Below are 20,763 nucleotides of genomic sequence, written 5' to 3'. Positions count from 1 at the left end.
CAAAGAAAAGAACGAAAAGAAAGAAGAAAACAAGAGGAGAGCTCTTTCATGTACAATGGAAAACTAAAAAGATAACCTTTACGAAATGATGTTCTTTCCAGCGACATTTTATTACGTAAGACGCAAATGTTATAGTTACCGAATAATATTGTATATGTATAATATTAAATATAAATATCTGCAATTTCCCTCCCTCCCTCAAAAAAAAAAAAATTGCAGCAAAATTAGTAATTAGTTAATTAATTAAATTAATAAAATAAATTCAAGTTCGAACATATACAATATTATATTTCTAATAATTAAATTTCTGAGAATGAAAAATAATAAATGGCGTGGAAAAGTCAATATTCTGCACGGTATACAGAAAGAGTTTAAATAGCGGAAAGAAGACGATAAAATTATTCGCGAGTATTCACCGTGAGTTATTTTGAGGAGAGTCCGTTCGCTCTGACGGAAGAGGGTCCATCGGCCTTGTGTTTTCAGCGATTTAACGATTGGTGCATATTCTCGGGATCATAAAAAGCTTTCTCTCAAGCCGTTGTATTCGAAAACGGTAGCCAATCATCGACGTACGTCGGATTAAACGTGTAATGCCGAAACGAATAGAGAGTATTTTTTCCCCCTCGCGTTTTTCATTCGCGAATGCGGCAGCTTCTGGCATCGCCGAGAGAGTTTAGCCATAACGATGATTTACGTGTCTCGTTTGCTTTTTGTAATTGACATATCGAGTCAAATGGTTGCGCTGTCGATGGTTTTGCAAACTGGGAGATTTTGCGAATAATCAACGTGAATTCTGCCGAGCACGTTTTGCAAAAATAATGTATTGGGATTATAACAAGCAACACATGACGGAAGCGAAGATATTTATAATATTTTATTTTTTTTTTTTATCGACTTCACGCATTTGCATTTGAATATGAATTAATATAACGTCAAGGATTATAAGATTAAAAGATAATATTTAGCCGATTTAGAAAAACGAAAACGCAAAATAGCAAAATTATAAATTAATTCAATACATTATTTTGCATACGTAAGAAATAAATAATAGAGTATGAGATCAATAAAACTGCGTACATAATATACGACTTTGATTACGCCAACTTTCAGCATGTCAAATTGCCATAAATAATTACTTATATCATAATATTAACTAAAAGAATAATATCATTATTTTTAACTCAATTATATTTGATTTATACGTTGCGCATGTTAAATCTGACTATTTTACATTTAAAAAGTATATTTTAATTTAAAATTCCAATTAAAAAGAAAAAAAAAAGTATTTTAAAAGTTAACTTATTTACCTTTTACTCAAAGGTTTTATTATTTCACTTGGCTTGACATACCACAATATTTAATAGTTTTATTCATTGCAAAAGTAATTTCATAAATCTTATGGCTTTTGATCCACGAGTTTCAATCCAAATTCATTGAAAGTTCAACTTCCAAGTTCAATAGAATAGTCTGGTACATTAAACAAGTAGCTGAACATTAATTCTCATAAGCCTTTAACAGAAGCAAACTCGATCAATGAACACCTTGTCTGTTATAGAGATACGTTTGTGATCGCTCTCCTGTCTCGGTACTAACAATAAGCTAAAACTAAGTAGAACAATATCGCACGACTTGGGAGCGTAGTAAGTATTTTACGAGTTTCCACGACGCCCGTTCTTATTTAGAAGAAGAAACTTTGATGCGCGCGCTGAGATTGCATCGTTATCGAACTGAAAATATTCCCGCGTAAGCTCGATAAATTTCGGCAAATATGTGTGACATCGTTATTTAGAAAGCCAGAAAACTTGTAGAAAATAAATTACCTGAAATCCTATAGAAATATCTTTCTGCTTTATATTAATTATAGTAGCCTACGCGTAACGTTCTGCTTGCGAAAGAACAGAGAAGTAATAAGGTAGAATGTCGAACCAAGCTCAGTAAAATAATATAGGAAGCGCTCTGAGCGCTTCAGAATGCACTTTATGAGGTTGCTGTAGTAACATCTTTAGCGAAACTAGCATAATAACATGAGAAACGTCTTTAAGTTTTACGGATTAATAATATAACGTTAGCCTCGTCGTTCCACTACGTAAAATATCGTTTTAAACATACATGCGTGTGCACGCACGTATTTTATTTTGTATATGTATAATTTTGCGTTATTTTCAAATTTTGTCAAAAATAAAATGCACAAGTTATAATTGCAATTATGCATCTATTAGTATTTAATTTTACTACGTAATAGAATTAATTTTGCAAACCAAAACATATATATATGTAAATCTGTATATATCTATCTAAAAATAAATAGATAAATTGACGTTTGAAGGGTGAGCTGCATTATGTAGATTATTTTAGGGAAAAAAAAAGTACAATCGAAGTGTGTCCAATAAAATTTCCGTAAGAAGTTTGAACAGTAAACACGTAAAATACACCTTTTACGTTTAAGCATTCTGTGTTGTTTTATATTATCTACTTTGTTTCTATACTTTACTACGTCTGCAAACGTTGCCAAACAGTTTTCTCAAAAATGCTTGCTTAACTCTTGATTTCTTGCTCCATAGTTTCTGATACTGGCCATTTCTTTTCCGTGTTATTTACAAAATCGCACAACTAACACGAAGATGGCAATATCAGTCACTGACGGCAAGATTTATCGACAATTGAAAATTATATTCAAGTAGTATTGTGGAAAAAAAAAAAAAAAAAAAAAAAAAACATGAAAAAACATTCATGCATAACGTATATTCTTTAATAAATTGTTAATTGCAATTTGTACAAATCTTCTCTAATTTTAATTACTTTGTAAAATATGACCAGACAAATTATTTCGCTCAAAATACCCTTGACAGATATTATTAATTTACGTGTGTTAATTATTTAAAAATTAAAGTATCAAGACCGATAACAGTATAAAACAGGTAATTGACGTAATTATTCAGACATTCACGGACAAATCTGTCTGTAACCTAATGGTTTAAATAATTTTGATTTAAATGGTTTAAATAAATTTGGTTAAAATAATTTTTGTTAAGAAAATAAGTATTTATTATTTCTACGTAAAAGCGCGTTCTTGCATTTGGCAATCGCGGTGGTTAAAAACTTGTCTGCGATTTCTCTGTTCTTTCGAAGCTGTTCCTCAGCCAGTCGAATGAATAATAAGATTTTTGTGGGCATCGACCAGACGTTCCTCGTATATACTTAGGTTGCTCTTGCACTTTGTGCTTCGACGCACATGGCCCCTACACTCGATATTACTAACGCTGCTCGTTATCTTTATCACGCCGCGATGGATCCACAAAAAAAGTATGCTCTTACATTTGTGTGAAAATAATCCCAACGGCATAAAGAAGCAATTCATCAATTAAATTAATTTTAAAATTAATTTCAGTGCTTTTTTTTTGACGTACTAAGATAACTTACAATAAATATTAAAGAATATTTATAAAAAGTGACTAAAATTAATAACGTTTGATAATTGATGTAACATTAAATAGTAATAACTTAATAACTGTATTATCACGAAAAGATTTTTTTTTGGGGGGTTTTTTTTTGTCACTTCTTACATCAAGAAAAGTAATGAAATTATTCCGGGACAGTGTTTTCGCAGTTTTAATCTCAAACGCAAATGATATCCCTTTTGTTATTCATCTCGTGTTTTGCAACGTGAAGGTAATACAGAAGTTTATAAAGGGAATTATACGTTTAGATTAAAATCTACAACGGAGGAACACGTTAAATGAACTAAAGGAAAAAACGAGCTTTAGAGAGCAGTGATGGAAAAAGCTAATTTGTGTAGCTTATCTCCCGGCAAAATGACTGTTTGCGCGTTTCCATCGCCTGGGAAAAAGAATAACGAAAGGTAGATTGCGAATCTATCCGCACCCTCTCTGTTACAGGGAAAGGGGAAAGGGAAGTATGTACATACATACATATCGGTGAAATTCGCAACGCGATGTAATATACGGAGTAATGGCGTTGTGCGTTATAGCGTCGCTTATCTATGTCGCGATCATGTCAACTGCAAATCGTCTTCGTATTTAACGTCCCCGTATATGACCGCAGACCCCGAGAATCGGAATGCGGCATGTGAATCACATTCCGAGGCACGCACGCCTACTGAGGGAAGTGAACTAGGTAGACTTTGGTCCACGACCTTTAGGTCATGGTTTCGAGTTAGTCAGTCACGTATTCTCCCCTCGACTTTGCCGTCGGTATACATATACTATATGTACATCTTAGTATTATACCCTAAATTCTCCCTAACGCACATACATATTTTAATATATGAATCCACATATGTATGTTCTTATGTCTCAATTTTTTTTTTGAAATTATATGACATTATTAAAATTTAAACGTAGAAAAAAAATTTATTTGATGTGGTATTTAATTTAAATAAAAATTAATTAAATGTGGTATTTAATTTAAGCAGTTTTAATTTATAGTTAAAGTTTACCGATAAAAGAATCAAATACGAAAAATTGAGGTAAAACTGCTGTGTTTCTTTTCTTTTCGCTTAATTTTCTTCTTTTTTTTCTTTATTTTTACTAGAGATTACAGAGCGCGCGCTTCGCGCGGGTCATTAGGTTTGGGCGTTAGTTAATTTTATTAATTTCTTTAGGACAATTACCTTTGAGTTGTATATGGCCGATGGCGTTCGACATCCTTCCTTCTTTCCTTCCTTCCTTCCTTCCTTCCTTCCTTCTCTCCGTGGCAGGATTCTGGATCATCCTGACGTCTTGTAGTACTCCAAACACGATCATCGGCACTTATTCTCGAGAGACGAACGACCGAAAGAATGACGATTGATTATCGCGGCGATTGTTCACGATTAGAATTAAGAAGCACGACGAACGATCATTGTTTGTATAATTTTGCACTCTCGATATTCGTCGTGTTGTTTACTTGCATCCGGGTCTTCCACTCGAGTCGTCCTTGATCTCGGCACAGGAGAGAAACTGGCCGCGATGTGAAACAAGGGTCCAAGAGTCTTTTGATTCTTCGGTCGAGTCTCGTTGGCGGAACGAACGACGCCGAGAGCTTGCACCAAGAGGCGAACGACACGGGTCGCGACACGAAATGTTCCCCGCGCACTTAATGTTCCTCAGGTTTCACAAAAGTCACTTGCTCGGAACGGAACGAGCCTCCCGATCGCGACGGAGAAGACGGACGAGGTGCAGCTTCGATGCCCGCGTATCATCGCCCGGTTACAAGAACGCGGAGCAATCACGACGGAACAGAGAACGTGACGGATCACCTTCACTTGCCCGGTCGAAGGTCGATGGACGGACTAGCGATGTCCTGTGCACGACACTACAGTTCTCAAGACCCCCAGGACGAGGCGAGATATACGTACACGATGATAAACCGTCAGATAATACGCGCAGATGCCGCGAATATCCGTCGCGAACACCCCTGCTCGCCACGTGGCCGACATGTTCTCCTAACTACGCAACGAGTCGTGTGGATCGTTATCGATCGGGCGATCGATAGAGCGCTGCGATTAGTCGACGCGCTAGGGTCACCCGGATTATCGTTTTGTGCTGCTTAGCCTGAATACGATTGCGGGTGAGGCGCGGTGAAGGGAAGGGAAATCGCGAAGATCGTCTTTACCTGGACACCGGGTCTTCACTCGAATCGTCCTCGACACAATAAACTGATCACGATCTAAAGCGGGGTCTTTTAATTCTCCGATCGATTCTCGTCGACGGAACGAACAACGCGGAGAGCCTGCACCAAGAGGCGAACGACACGGGCCGCGACACGAAATGTTCCCCCGCGAACTTTATGTTCCTCAGGTTCCTCAAACGTCACTTACTTGAAACGGAACGAGCCTCCCGACCGCGACGGAGAAGACGGACGGGGTGCACATCCTACTTTCTCACAATGGCGATCGCCAGAACTCGCTGAATGCCGCTGAAGGAGATGGCGAGTGAAGCGATTGGCAACGTTGAACGCGCAGCGTAATTCAGATCGGACGCTCCGTGCGCTCCGCCGGCGCCGTAACCTTGTCGTTCCGAAGCACTTTTTCGAGGCACGAAAAGAGTCTCAAGACGACGAGTAGGATAACACACGCGCCCAGAAAATGATCGTTCGTTCCCGAGTGGACGACGTCGACGCTCATTCGTGTCCGAAAACGTCCTATCCGCGGTCGAAAATACGCGTAATTGCGGAGCGATTACCAACACGTTCTCGAGCCCGAGACTCCGCAACTAGACTGAGCGTCATGGCCCTTAGATAGAATGAGAGGGCCGCGTAAAAAAAGTGAGACAGCAATAGGTCCGATCGTCAAGCTAACGCTGTCCTTCTCGCACTGAGTTCTCGGAAGCGCCGAGCTCGACGCCGAGTTGATTTGTTTACGTTTTTTTCGATGCGCTCGGCGAGCTCGCGAATCCGCAACTAAACTGACCATTAAGGTTTCGGCTCTTAGAGAGAAAGAGACAACCGAGCAAAGAAAGCGAGACGGCAATAGGTCCGATCGTCAAGCTAACGCTGTTCTTCTCGCACTGAGTTCTCGGAAGCGCCGAGCTCGACGCCGAGTTGATTTGTTTACGTTTTTTTCGATGCGCTCGGCGAGCTCGAGACGTCGTTCTTTAAAATATAAAATACGAGATTTGTTTTCACAATTTCGACGATCAATGTTGAGTCACTTTCGAGCTCCCGAATACATTGTTATGAAACTTTTGTTTGAGGGAGCCTAAAAATTAATACAATAACCCGAATATTTTTCTGTTTCGTACAAATTTATATTTCTTAAAACAATCACACGATTATTAACAAATACGAACGTGGGAGTCTGCATGTATTTGCGCGATGCTGCGCGTCATACGCAATTTCTACGGGACAATGTTAAATTGTTAAATGTAAAATGTTATTCGTAAAATAAATGAATTGATAAAATAAATGAATTGATGAATGAATTAACCTGCCAAGTGACATACGCGTCGACATTGCCCCACCTTAACCGTTCGAGACACACGGGCGGATACGGATCGATCGTACAACCGACTAATCGTGAGCCCGTGGTTTTAATTAACGCGTCACGGTAATAGTGGATCACGTTGTACGACACTCTCGGCGAACACCTCACGCACATACATACATATCTGAAATACGTAGAGAACGCGGGTTGCTGGAGAGTGCGGCGCGGCATTTCACCCCATTACCTTCATTCTCATCGCATTCTCTCCCGAAAGAAAGATTCGAGATATGCGGCACAACGGTTGACAACGAGAAATCGCCTAAATGTTATCGCTTAACCAAATCAATTCGAAACGACGAGGCATGCTCGACTTTAGTATCTCCCGATGCACGGGGGAAAATTCGCCCGCGACAGGCGGGAAAACGCAAACTAGAGCGGGGAAACGAGAAGTCGAAATCCGAACGCGAAACGTTTATTGCGATAAAACGAGACGCCGTGAAATTGGCGCGTGGTAACCGCACTAGTCAAATCAAAACAGCGTTCGCACAACCGAAGCCAATATCATAACAAACCACTGTTGCGTATCGGAAATTACGAGGATGCGTTGCTATGCTTTGTCCGAGGTAATTTGCTTCGTTTCACATTCTCCGTGCCATTGACTGTTTTACGCATCGATCAACGCATTATACGCGGTGTCTGTTAATTGCCGTTCTGATTCCCGCAGCAAATAGAACAGATTAAATCCGAAGAGAAAACTCGGACAATTTTTGCGGATTTTACGGTAATTAATGAGAAATTAATTAACTCAGTAGATAAATATGTTACTTCCACATCTTTTTGGTAATTTTTTTCATTTTTGCTTTGCTTTATCAATCAATGTTGCGTAATGTTAAATCACGTAAATTCCAATTGATTTGTCAATCTATATTAATGAGGTATTAATTGATTATAATAAAAACTTATACAGGACGCTTGTTCGGTTTGCGTACGAGATACAACACGGAGGATATTATACACCCAGTATGTTCGTTGCTCTCTTGCTTTCAATCGAAATAACTGTATACATACCTTCTAAATCACGATTACAAAGGAAACCATTGAAATTGAAAAATTGACCAATGAATATATTCAATTATGTTCTTGATCGATAAGCATTTAATCATGTTTTCGCGTTTTTGTACCAGTATTGCGTTAAAAAAAGTTTCTTTTTTTCTTTAACAAACAAAACTATTTTCGCGAATATACAGAGTGTACAGAACTCCAGTGGTAAACTTAGAAGATTGATTTTACATTGAAAAGTAAGCAAAAAATCTTAGAAATAGAAATAGAAATAGAAAATACAAAAAATATACTTGGTAAATCAAACTAAAATTAGGTTAATTCGCATCGGTAGAAATGAACATATAAAACTTAATTATATACTTCTTGAGTATGATTTGTTCTTTTTGTTAAATCTCTAATTTAACTGCTCGAGTTTCTTTATGCACCACGGTCTTAGGAACCATAAGAAATTTAAATTAATTTGTTCGCTCATTAATATATTCATTCTATGTGCATTTAATTCAACTAGAAAGAGCAAGCCTAAATACGTTTCGTAACACGTAACAAATTGCATGTTTGTATATTTATCAGGTTAAGAAGTTGCGCGGGATCACGCTCGTCTTAGGTTGTGTTGTCAGGCGTGTTGAAAATTCGACAAAACACGCTTGAGAAGGGGACCATACGGGGTGGAGGAGTGGGTTACGCGCGGGCGCATAAGTCTCTAGTTAGCCGCGCGATTTTAGCGCCTCCACCGTCGAAGAACGCGCGCCTGCTTGCAGATCCTTCAGTCGCGCGCCAACCACCGAGTGATGCCTGTGATTCTCATCTGAGCGGTACCGCGTTACCACATATATCCTTTTCGCTCTGGTACATAGACCTCGGGAGTGTCTCGGCGATACCTCGCCACGGTGTTCTCTATTTCGAAATACTCGTCCGTAGGAATGTCCCGCGAGAGCGGAACGGCGGAACCAGTGTGAAGTTACCCTACCGTATATCTCGTGACGAGTGGTGCATCGCGAGCGACGGTTTCGGAACGCCGGTCGTCACGACCGCGACGCCGGCCACATACGCGCGAGATCGTACATCCGATTCGGAAACGCCGTCGCGTCGCGTCGTGCGTGAGTGTGTTGTGCGATGCGAGCTTTGCGATTTGAGTAGCCTCGCAGCATGGATGTCATCCGTCCGCGGACTGCGCCCGGCGAGACGAGCAGCGATATTCGACGACGGATCGGTGATCACACGGATGCAGACACGGTGCGCGAGTGTTAGATCGTACGTCGCGGACTTGCCGTGAATCATGGTACATCGTCGTGGTGCGTGCCGGTGTCGCCGAGCTTGATCGAAACCTACCGGCCGGAAATGATCGATCCGAGCGATTCGATGACTCCGCGGCGACTGACTTGCCGCTGAAGATACATTCCACGGAGGCGGAAGACACCGTCGCGAGATCGCCGTCGTCGATAATCTACGTGCGGGTGATGTGTCACGTTCGTTGGTGATTTGCACGACGTGGTGTGGTGCTGAGGTTAAGATTGACTGACCCCGGGATGACAATGACGTTAGCTGGTGCTGCGATCGGGAGAGTCATGATCCTGCTGGCGGTGTGGCTGCTGCTTCTTCGGACTCATCGGGTGGCTGGTTCCGACCGTTTGGGTAAGTTCTTTCATTTTATTTTATTTAATTTTCTTATATACGTGGCAATCGAATATTGGCAGATGTTATTAAAAGTTTCAACATTTACGTGACTATTACGAATTTTTTTTTTTTATGATTTCATTTAACAATAGCGAAATCATATATGCAAAACATGTAGGATGTACGTTTGCGAAAAAATATCTTTGGAATTTTAACTATTTTTACTAGAGCTTTTTATTTTTGCATTTCAAGTAGATTATATTTTAAGTCTTTTTATTTTTACGTACATAAATTTAGCCAAACGAAATTATTTCCTTTGCGTAATAATAATCATATTTTTGAAATTGATAACTGGCGCAAAATTTGCGCACGGGGCCTAGTTGTCTTACATCTAATAACTTAATCTCGATTATCTCTGTTCCGATATCTTTGCCCTCTTCCGCTATAAATTGCATAAAATCTGTGCGAAATAAGGTCACGAATTACAAGGGGAATGCGCGCCCTTATCTGCATTTCGCCAGGAACAATTCTTCCATGGCTATAATTCAGCTGACGGCGTCGAAAAAAAAGAAGAAAAAGAAAAAAAAAAATTGGACAAGTCGTAATTTTCACTCTTTCGCGGAAATATATTCGAATATTCGAAAATTAATGCAAGATATTTTATATTCGCAACAGTCGCGGCGATGAAATACGAGTCAGCCGGCTTGTGCACCTCGAAAGCGGTGCGCATGCAGTTCAAAATTTCTGCATCCCCCTTTTTCTTTTTTTTTTCTTTTCTTTTTCGCCTGGCTTCGGTATCGGTATAATTTGCTGTTTCAGGCACCATATTGCGCTTGGTGGTGCAAGCATTAACTGAATTATAAACTTAAGATCACACATTTCTAAATCTACGATGCAAATAATTTGTATGCATTTAAACGATATGACAAAGGAAATTATCTTAAAATCCGTCTTGTAGGAGATTATATTAATTTATGTAGAACTGTAGTGCTTATATATAAAGTAAACAATGGATTTTCCGCATGCATAATTAACCGTCTAGGAGTACTTTTGGAAGTTGAATACGATTAAAAGCTTTTCCGTTTTGGCTTCGTTGTTATCGACATTTCGATTGTCTTCGCTTTAGCTCAACAGTTACCGGTTTTTTTTAAAAGAAAAGTTTACAGTTTTAATCGTTTCGTAAGCTGCTCGTAATTGTATCGTTCGAATACTCTTGGCAAGAGGTATTTTTTTTTTTTTTTAAGTAAGAAAAATGATTAATTACGTATTATTTTATAAACTTCTTTAAACGTATCCGTGACTTGCGCTAATAATGCTTTGTCAGTATATAAATGAAGGGGTGGGTTTAATGATTGATACAACAAGCGTGCTCTTGTCGTGTTACGAACACCTTTCTCTATCGACACTCGCTTCTCTCCCATGTCCCGCTCACTCACATTCGATCTCGCACATTCTTTCCCGGATAAAAGTTTCGACGGAAGAGCACTTTGTTTTCAAGCTTTCCCATTTCCGCTTCCAACCCTCGGCCGCCTTACGGTCGCCGCGAGCCGGGCGCCTATTTCTCGACTCCACGATTCAGCGAGTCGCGTATCGGAGGTAGCTGCTCATTGTCGGTGCTATATGTATACGGTTTAGCGGGCGGTCTACACTCGGCGAAAGTGCATTTACCTATTGTTCGTCTGGCTCGTCTTTCTTTTCCCCCCGAGTTGAAAGCGTGCCCAATCTACATATCTGGCCCCCGGTGTAAATTTCCGACGTTGCGCGCACGCTGCCGCTCGCCGCCCGCCGCCTCCGCATCCTTCCCGTTATTTGTTATGCCGAGGGGTGCTGTCGTAATATCGACAGTTGCGATTTCGACGCGCCGAGTCGTTGCGAGATTGCATCCGCGGCGGTGCTTTTATTCAGAGGCGAGCCTCGCGCGGGTAACGACGCGCGTTACTTTTCATACCAGCTTCGTAAAGTACTGGTTTGCATCGTTCAACTTAGTCATTGCTCTTTTTTTTCTTTTTTTAAGACAAGAGTGCACTCAATTTTATATGTTTATGTACATGAACATAACTTTTTTTTTTCTTCTTTTTTTTTTTCTTTTTTTTTTTCGTATATCTGATTTATCTATCGTCAGTTGCATGCATTGTTAGCTTTGAAGTTGTTAAAAGTCTGTCTTTCGTTTCTATTAGAATTCTTAGGAATTGTTAGAGATAAAGGTAGAGCCGAAAGTTAGTCGCTTGGAAATTGTGATCTTAGCGAGCGAGATAAGCCGTATGTTTTAAACATTAGGATGCGGGGAGGTTAAAGTTCGGTTGCTGCAACGAGTATATTACGAAGAAAGTCGCGGTAACTAGATTCACGATTTCGAGATGATCGAAATCCGCTTTCTGGTACAAAAAAAAAGAAAAAAAAAACAAACCGCGTCGGATTCTTTCCTTTTTCCTTTGCTCGAGTTTCGCAAATTCGCTGAAGAAAGAAGGTCGCCGGTTTTCGAAGCGCGGGAGATCTTGTCGGATTAGTTCGTCGCGCTTGTAGGTCGCGCAGGTAAATTAGTGTAATTTTGGTCAGAACTGGCCATGTATAAACGAATATTTGTTTACGCGTTTAGTGGGTTACGGTAACACCTAGCGCAGATAGATATAATCCGTGACGAGCGAGTGTTATTAATGTGAAATTATTCAGGCCACGACGATCCGATTTACGCGGCGTTTCTCGTCGCATTTATCCCTTACGATTGATGAGGTAGCGTTCGTAACATGCGGATAACTTTACGAATGGAGTGTGTGCATCGGGTGTGTCCCGCGAGATAATTATTAGCCGCTAATTTGCAATCGTCGCCATCTGCTTAATGGCTATCGCATATGCACGCGGCATACTTGATAATTTATTAATAATGCATGCATAAGGATGCGTGATACGCTCGTCAACAGAATCCGACGAATAAATTTCTGCAAATTTTGTCTCGCAATTATGCAATTATCGGAAAATCATGATTTCTGCCAAGTATTTTCGAAAATGCTTTTATCAATCTATCTCGCAACGTTGTTCTTTTAATTTTACATTTTGTAAAGTAATGTAAAAAAAAAAAAAAAAAAAAAAAAAAGAGAGAGAAAAAAAAGTAATAAAATTCTATTCAAGTTTTCACGCACTGGAAAGAACTGGAGAAATTAATAAATAATTTTTATCGACTTATTCTGTAATTGGACAAAGGATTGGTGAATAGATGTTGTGATATAGATTAATTTATGCATTTTAACATAATCTTCAGCTTACAAGTTAGGTTGCTGTTAATTGAAGAAGTTGACACGGATATGCGGCTTTTAGGGATCCAAATTCCGTAACTTTTGTTAAATAGCTCAGCTCAGGGACGATGTAGCAAATTCCTTAATTAGGACTTGCAACTTAGAGATAGCTAAAAAGATTATGTGGTTTCTGCCATTTTAGCTGAAGCTGTTTATTATTTTTGGATGAATGTAGTATACGCTGGGAGATATTTTAATTTTAACGTCCAACGTAACCGATGTTACCCCTGCGATTCGAGCAAAAACGAGTGTAATAGCAAATTTTGGCGTTTATGAAAATGGAACAATTATATTATTACATTACTATTTTGCGCGATACTTTTCTGGTTTACGTACCTTCTGCCACGTCATTTCATAATTTCCAATAATGCGATTGTTGGGCACAGTACAGAGCGCGTTGCATTAAATCTACGTAATACAGTTTTAAAAGCTACATTATCGCGCTTTATGTACATTTGTTTTCCGGGCAATAGGAGGAATTGAAATCTGAAGCTGTTGGAATATCCTTTCGCAGGACAAATTAACCAACACCGACCATTTTATAAATCGGAACGTACTAGATAACCGCGCACCGCCATTTCGTGTCCATTTTACTGTAAGCTATATGCAAATTTATTGCTACTATAGATCTCGGCAAAGCTTTTCACGTAAGCATACCACACATTTGCTCCGCTGCTATTTACCGTTACATTCTATCTGTTTAATCAGATTCATTCTAATGGCCTAAAGTATCCAACGTCAGCAATTAAATTGTGTAAAAAAAAAAAATATAAAAATAATGCAGTTTACATAATAATAAAATAAAAAACGTATTACGGGCAACATGAGTTTTTACCACGTGGCTCGTACGAATCAGCCTTAATTGGCTCTCGTCATTCATTAATATATTGGAATTTTTCTGCTACGATTTTATTAAATTATGATATTTTATACGTTGCATTTTAATGCTAGATTTTCGTCTCTCCATATAGACCAATTTCCCTTCACATGCGAGGTGACCTACACGCTTCGAACTTTCTATCACGTAAAAATGTTTGATAGCGGCTTGGTTTGATCAATCAGGAAAATTTTCAATTAAAATCTAACAGAGAAATATATAATACTAAACGACGAAATTAACTGTATTTTTTTAAAAATATTTTTTAGTTTTTGTTCCAAATATAGAATAAATTATTCAAGACTTAAAGATTATTATCTTGAGAGTAACACACTTATTTACCGGAATGTACTTGTTAAAAATAAATGAGATATTATTTGTGAATAAGAATAGAATAAAGAAATTAGGACGCAAGCTCTGTTATTCATATACAATGTTGTATATTCTTTTATCTTGTGAAGCGAGAAATCGAAGTATCGGCAAATGAGGTGAATAGCATCTATACCCTATATCTAACAGCAATATCAATATTTTTGCTCGAAAAACTTTATTCGATAAAACTAGAAGAAATAACATAAATTAATCAATCGTACTAACTGATAAAATTTGCAAGAGCTTCTCAATTTTTTTCCCAAACAATTTTATTATTAACTTGATCAATATCAATTTCAATACGGTTATTGATTTTTATTATTTTCTCGCGCAAGTGCAAAAAAATACTAGTCAACAAAAACTTTTTTTTTTTTTAATATTTAAAAAATATTTTTTATTAAAAATATTGAAAATAAAATAATTATCGTTTTTTTTAATCAAATATATCGTATAAAACATCTTGTTTATTCATCGAGTAAGTTTGTATAACAAAACTTGAAACTGTAAATTCTCGAAACTTATTTAATTATACAAAAAAAAAATTTAAAAAAAATTAAAAAGCAAGTTATGAATAAAAAAATATAAATTAATTAATAACAGTATAAACCATTGGCTTCGTTGTAAAAAAAAATCTAAAAAAAAAAGTATTTTGTGGCACGCATTAATGTATTTAAATCTGCAAATTGCATGAACATTCTTTCGTACAGTTATTAAAATATACCTCGCCGACACGAACCAAGATGCTGAAATAATGTACATTTTCCCGTGGAAAAAAATATAATATGATAGTCCAATCTCTTACTTTCTTAATTTCATTTTAAACGAACTTGCAAGAGTACTTTTCGAAGAAATTCTTTATACCTCTTCGTACCATCCTTTTCTGATTTAAATTCACGTAATGTACGGCGTTGTCATTGAATCTACATGTATGACGTCACTGAATGTACCTGATGCTATGAGATAAAATACGCGGGTTATTCTTTGCCGAGAACGTCGAGAAGCCAAAGGTGAAGCACGTAATTTTATTTCAAACGTCTTTCGATGAAAAATCTAGAACGTGCTTGATCGTGGAGCCGTATAAAATTCCCCGGCTAACTTTATATTACCTATTATGTCATTTGTGAAAACATGTTAAATTATTTCTACTTTTTGTAAAATGATCTTACTTTAACGTACCAATTTCGACAAGTGCGTTACACTGCGAAAGTTAAATAATTTTCCCAGGATTAATCGAATGCCGTGGAATAATTTTCAGTTTAAATGTATTTCGCATCCACTTCACGGAATATGAACTTATCTTCGCTTTCTTCTCACGCGCTACAATCTCGTAGGATAGTTCTATATAGTGTTTTTACTCTGACTTTCCTTTCATAAAAGTGTCATTATACCGGCCATTCGCGACCAAGTCTTCGCACCGTTAGCCATTAAAGGCATTCAAAAACAACGATATTAGCCCTTAGAGACTTATCCTAAGGCGATATCCGAAGTTTCCACGGGATTGCTACAGATGACAGATGGTGCATACATGTCTCAGTACGTCCATGTACGTATCAAGCTATATAGAAAATATCTCTGAAACCCTTTACCGCGGTATAATAATTTCGTACGTGGAAAAACAACTTTTTTTCGTAAGAGTTTTTTAAACTGAAAATGATGATCGTTATTTTATAACAAAAGTTTATCAAAAATATTATATAAAACACATATTTAGTGTAATAAATAAATTTTCTAAATATTTTTGCCTCAATATCGTAAACAACGAGCGGGTGAAAATTTTTTAACGACTTAAGAGCCAGACTAATTTTCCTCTACTTACAAATTATTTCGACTATTTTACAGTAGAGATTATTCCAATCCTAAGTAATTGTATCAATTTCATTCGAACGATAGAAGAGGAAAAAAAAAAAAACGTAAATTATCACAAGTCATATAAAATTGCGCGCAAAAATTATTCGCTATCGGTACGTGGTGAGGAAAACCGGATAAAATTTTGCGTTCTTTTTCTCCCTGTTTCTTCCTTCACACATGCACGAAATTACCTATTTTTCACAGACTCCCCTCTATCCCCTCGAGTATAATTAGTCCGCAAGTATCTCTAATTAAGCAGTTGCGGCGTAGGATTGTTTTTTTTTTAAATATTTTTTTTTGTTCTTTCTTTTTTTTTGTAAGTAGCTACGTAATGACACCACGAAACATCCTCATCGCCGCTTTCGCGGAATATACGGCGCGCAGAGACGAAAGAGGAAAATTCGAGAGTTTCGTATAGCTGGAAACTGAAATGGAAACTAATATACGACAGATGCAGCCGTGATTTTGCGTCGCACCGGCAGCCAACGTTACGCCATCCTGCTTCTACTACTACCCGGTTTTCGGAAAGTTGCTGCCCTCCCTCCTCCTCCCCCTCCCCCTCCGACTACCATCCGCATGCTGCATCTAATTCTTTGAACAAACTCTTCTCAGTATTACCATGAAAATGACAATATCTAACTAACTCGTGTATACGTAACAATTTGATACCGAGCAAGTATTCGGATAGAATTAAAAACAATATCGGATTAATTAATATCGACGTTATTAAATCACCAAGATAACATTCGCTCTGAATTGTTCTATTATAGACGGGGAACTCGTTTATTAGACATTGCCGCATTATTAATCCCGGTTATTACGAGTTCTCTGGATAGAGTTCTCCGGATAGAAAAAGCTTGCCTGAGTTATATAAATCAACCTTTTTCTCAACGGAGGGGTGTGCTCCGGCTAAAATTTGCCATCTGGTATCGGTAATTTTCTGGTATTGGTACTGGTATTCGGTACGAGATACTTTATTACTATTTTCACTTTCGTTCGTTATTATATTATTTTTGGGGCTTGCTCGAACAGAAGTTTTATGACGACAATGATTTGGGAGCTCGGAAGTGACGGCTGATCGTCGAAATCGCCAAAACACACGGCTCGAGGTTTTGTTTTCGTGGAAGGCGTCTCGAGCTCGCAGAGCGCATAAAAAAAACGTAAACAGATCAGCTAGGCATCGAGCTCGACGCTTCGAGAACACTCTCTGTCTCCGTCTTCGCGAGAAAGACAACGTCCGATCGGCGCGACCGTCGATCGACTGTCTCACTTTCTCACACGGTCAGTCTCTTTCTCTCTAACGGTCGAAACTGCTAACGGTCAGTCTAGTTGCGGAGTCACGGGCGCGAGGACGTGTTGGTAATCGCTCCGCAATTACGCGTATTTCTCGACCGCGGATAGGAAAGTATCGCATACGAATGTGCGTCGCCGTCGACGACTCGGGAACGAACGATCATATTTTGCACGCCTGAGCTATTCCACTCATCGTTCTGTACTTCGTTTCGTGGCTCGAAAAGTGCTTCGGAACGACAAAGTTATGGCGCCGGCGGAGCGCACGGAGCGTCCGACGTGAATATCGCCGCGTGACGTCATCGAGTTCGGCGCCCATCATTACTGATCCGCTTGACGCGCCATCTTCTTCAGCGACGTTCAGCGGGTTCCGACGACTGCCATCACCAAGACACCGGATCTGCACTTCGCGCGTCTTCGTCGCGGCCGCGATTCTCATCCCGTTTCGCGCAAATAATTTTTAAGGAACTCGAAGAAAATAAAGTGCGCGGGGGAACATATCGCCGCCCGTCTCGTTCGCCTCTCGGTGCGTTCTCGGCGTCGTTTATTCCGCCGACGAGACTCGAAAAATCAAAAGACTCTTGGACCCTTGCTTCACATCGCGGCCAGTTTCTCTCCTGTATCAAGATCAAAGACGACTCGAGTGGAAGACCCGGATGGAATTAAACAACGCGACGAATATCGAGAGTGCAAATTTATCCAACGTATGATCGTTCGTCGCGCTTCTTAATATAAATCGTAAAAAAATCGCCGCGATAATCCATCGTTATTTTTTCGGTCGTTCGTATCTCGAGTGATAGTGTCAGTGATAGTGTTAGCGATCAGTGATAGTGATCATAAAAAAAAGCAGAGCAGTGTAATACAGTGTCGAGCGATTTGGATTACTACAAGGCGTCAGGATAATTCGGATAATGCTGTCCACGAAGAGAAGAAAGAAGGAAGGATGGAAGGAAGGAAGGAAGGATGCCCAACGCGATCGGCCATAAATAACTCAATGGTGATTACTCTAAAAAAATTAATACAATAAACTAATCTTTTAAAAAGAAACGCGCGCGTAGCGCGCCCATGGTCTCTTTCGCCTGTAATAAATATTCGATACTCTTTTATGCAAACGAAGACGTGCAAGAGCGATGTTAATTCTTTGAATTTCGCGTTTTTATTTTCGATAGAATCTCCTGTATATACATATATTTTATTTTAAACATAGAGCACGCTATCTTTAAAACGACCCGGCCTGAGATCACGAAATAGCGTTCCAGCAGTTATCCATGGGATAAAGATTTCTATGAGAATAACTCGCTACTGGTTCTAGCTTATACGTAATCCGTGAATAATGAGCTCTGCACTCCGGGATTCTTAATCCCATATTGTGCGTCTCTGCGAATCGCGTAAGATCATCTCATTTGAGTATCACGGTGGATTATGCTAGGTATACGTACACACGATGATCCGCGTAAAAATACGGAAAATACAGACGGTTTATTTCGACGTGGTGGGCGCCCGCGACGCGAGAAATCTTAGATATTTAATATTTTCCGCAAATTGCTCCTTCTTGCGTTCAAAGATGAACGTTTTTTATTTTGTTGGAAAATAAAATACACTCGAACCTTTCATCCTCTTCCGCGATTACCGTATACGGATAAATTCTTTTCCTTGGTTTGAAATTACTTTCGGGTAACTCCTTTTACATTTTGATCTCGGATCGTCGTCGCGGTATAAATTATATATCTTTGGTTTTTTGATGATGTATCCGGGAGGGAAGAAGGGGGAGGGAGCTGTGCTTTGCTTTTGAGACGGGAGACGGAACGTTTTTGCAAATCGGATTCGAGATGCGCTTTAATATCGCCCGTTCATACTTAATCCAGAAGTAGTAAACTTCATCTCGGCAGCGATGCTTCTTAATCCTTGCATTATCCTGCGTGTCTACGGGTCAGGCAGGCACGTCCTTTCAAGCTCTTATCCCGGTACTTCCGGAAGGAGGGTGGGAGGGGGGAGGGGAGGTCGGTGGGAGAGGCGGGGCATTTCATAAATCCTGGCGCGAAAGATAAGTGGACCCTGAATGTCTCTCGTCCCGTTTTCTTGGCAGCGGTTCATGACCCGCCCGAATCTTTCTTGACATTTTCGTACGATAAACGGAGCGAAAGTTACGATTCCAAGCCGTTTTAGTTTAAAATTAAAAATCTCGATTAGCATCGAGTTCTGCCTCGCGCGTGGATGTCTCTCGTCTTGTTGCCGTAAAACGTTTTCCCTCGTTATTCTTATTTGAAAACCAAGTTATTTCACCAACGAATCTAAAAAAGAACCGCCAGTTCTCAAAAGATTTACTTTCGAATATATATGTATATTATAAATTTAATCCCTTGAGAACCTCGAGATATTTTTTTTTTTTTTAATTTTATTTTAGTCTCAATTTCTTTCTTCTCTAAAATTCTGTCGTTTTATTTAAATTTCAATTACAAGTAAAGTTGCAGATAGACTTTATTTAAACTCGATAAAATTGTATCAATGAGTATTTTTGTTAATAAATATTAAACACTAAATTTAGGTAATTTAATAAACTTTACTGAAATATTTTTGAAACGGTAATTTTATTTTGTTAAAAATTTTATTTCAAGTCACCGACGGGGACGTAATTCATTTTTTTTTAATGTGCGATGGGCACGATTATCGAAGCGAAAGCATTCTCAGCTCTGTGGGAAAAGTTTAAGCAGCCTAAACGAAGTAGATTAAAGTTACAGATGTTAGATAAGTAAAAGAAAAAAAAAAGAAAAAGAAAAAAAAATTAGATGACATGTGAGCAATGAAGCAGAAGTGACGCGTAGCAGCTTACGGTGTTTACAAGAGGGGATTATATATTGACCGAAGTGTACCGCTCGGTGTGGAATACCGGCTCGTAATTGCTCACGTATGAAGCCATAAACGCGATAAAGATCCGGATATGCTTTGACCATACGTTCGGAGATGAAACACGAAGCGTCGACGTAATCATAGGCATCGATCCGGTTTCTCGAGTGCCGTAAAGTTACAGAGTATCACCGACGCCCTGACACTTGCTACCTCTCGAGGCTTCCATCCTCGGTTTTGCTTATTCCAAATTTTAATATTCTCCGTTATTGACAATTAATAATCGATTAATAATCGACAGGGATATAAATTTTTTCTCTTGGTACGAAAGGCGTTTTATACGCATGCATAATTATATGTAGAGGTACGTCTACGTTCATTCGAGTGGCAGGGTAATGTCGAAATTTTTCTTACTCCTTGCTGATATAAATGAACTTGAAGCTTAAATATACGTAATGTTGATACGTAATGAAGAGACAATGGTTTATTGTAAGAGTTAGCTCGTTCCTCATTTGTATTATACGTAATATACGTTCGTGCAATTAAACTACTTCTCCACTTTATGAAGCTGCCGCACTTTGGAACGGTATCAATCAAATAGATTGTATAAAGATAACACGATTGACCGCGAAACGCATGATTTT

At 38.9% G+C, this 20,763-nt stretch overlaps 1 protein-coding gene across 2 annotated transcripts in view; it reads left to right on the top strand.

Moving 5' to 3' along the window:
- Positions 1–8,377: 8,377 nt before the first annotated feature.
- The window catches only part of LOC139101230 (protein eva-1), a 143,181-nt gene continuing 130,795 nt past the window's right edge, over positions 8,378–20,763 (top strand). Inside the window, exon 1 of one of the 2 annotated variants that reach the window (XM_070654241.1) lies at positions 8,378–9,616. In XM_070654241.1, the coding sequence (XP_070510342.1) occupies positions 9,511–9,616 (106 nt within the window). In that variant the 5' untranslated portion in view covers positions 8,378–9,510. The remainder of the gene's footprint in view (positions 9,617–20,763) is intronic. The other variant, XM_070654240.1, reaches the window with a different exon arrangement.

Source organism: Cardiocondyla obscurior, linkage group LG03 (assembly GCF_019399895.1).
Source record: "Cardiocondyla obscurior isolate alpha-2009 linkage group LG03, Cobs3.1, whole genome shotgun sequence".
NCBI classification, from domain to species: domain Eukaryota; kingdom Metazoa; phylum Arthropoda; class Insecta; order Hymenoptera; family Formicidae; genus Cardiocondyla; species Cardiocondyla obscurior.
The sequence above is the reverse complement of the archived record's forward strand: the minus strand, read 5'-3'. Positions and strand labels throughout refer to the sequence as shown.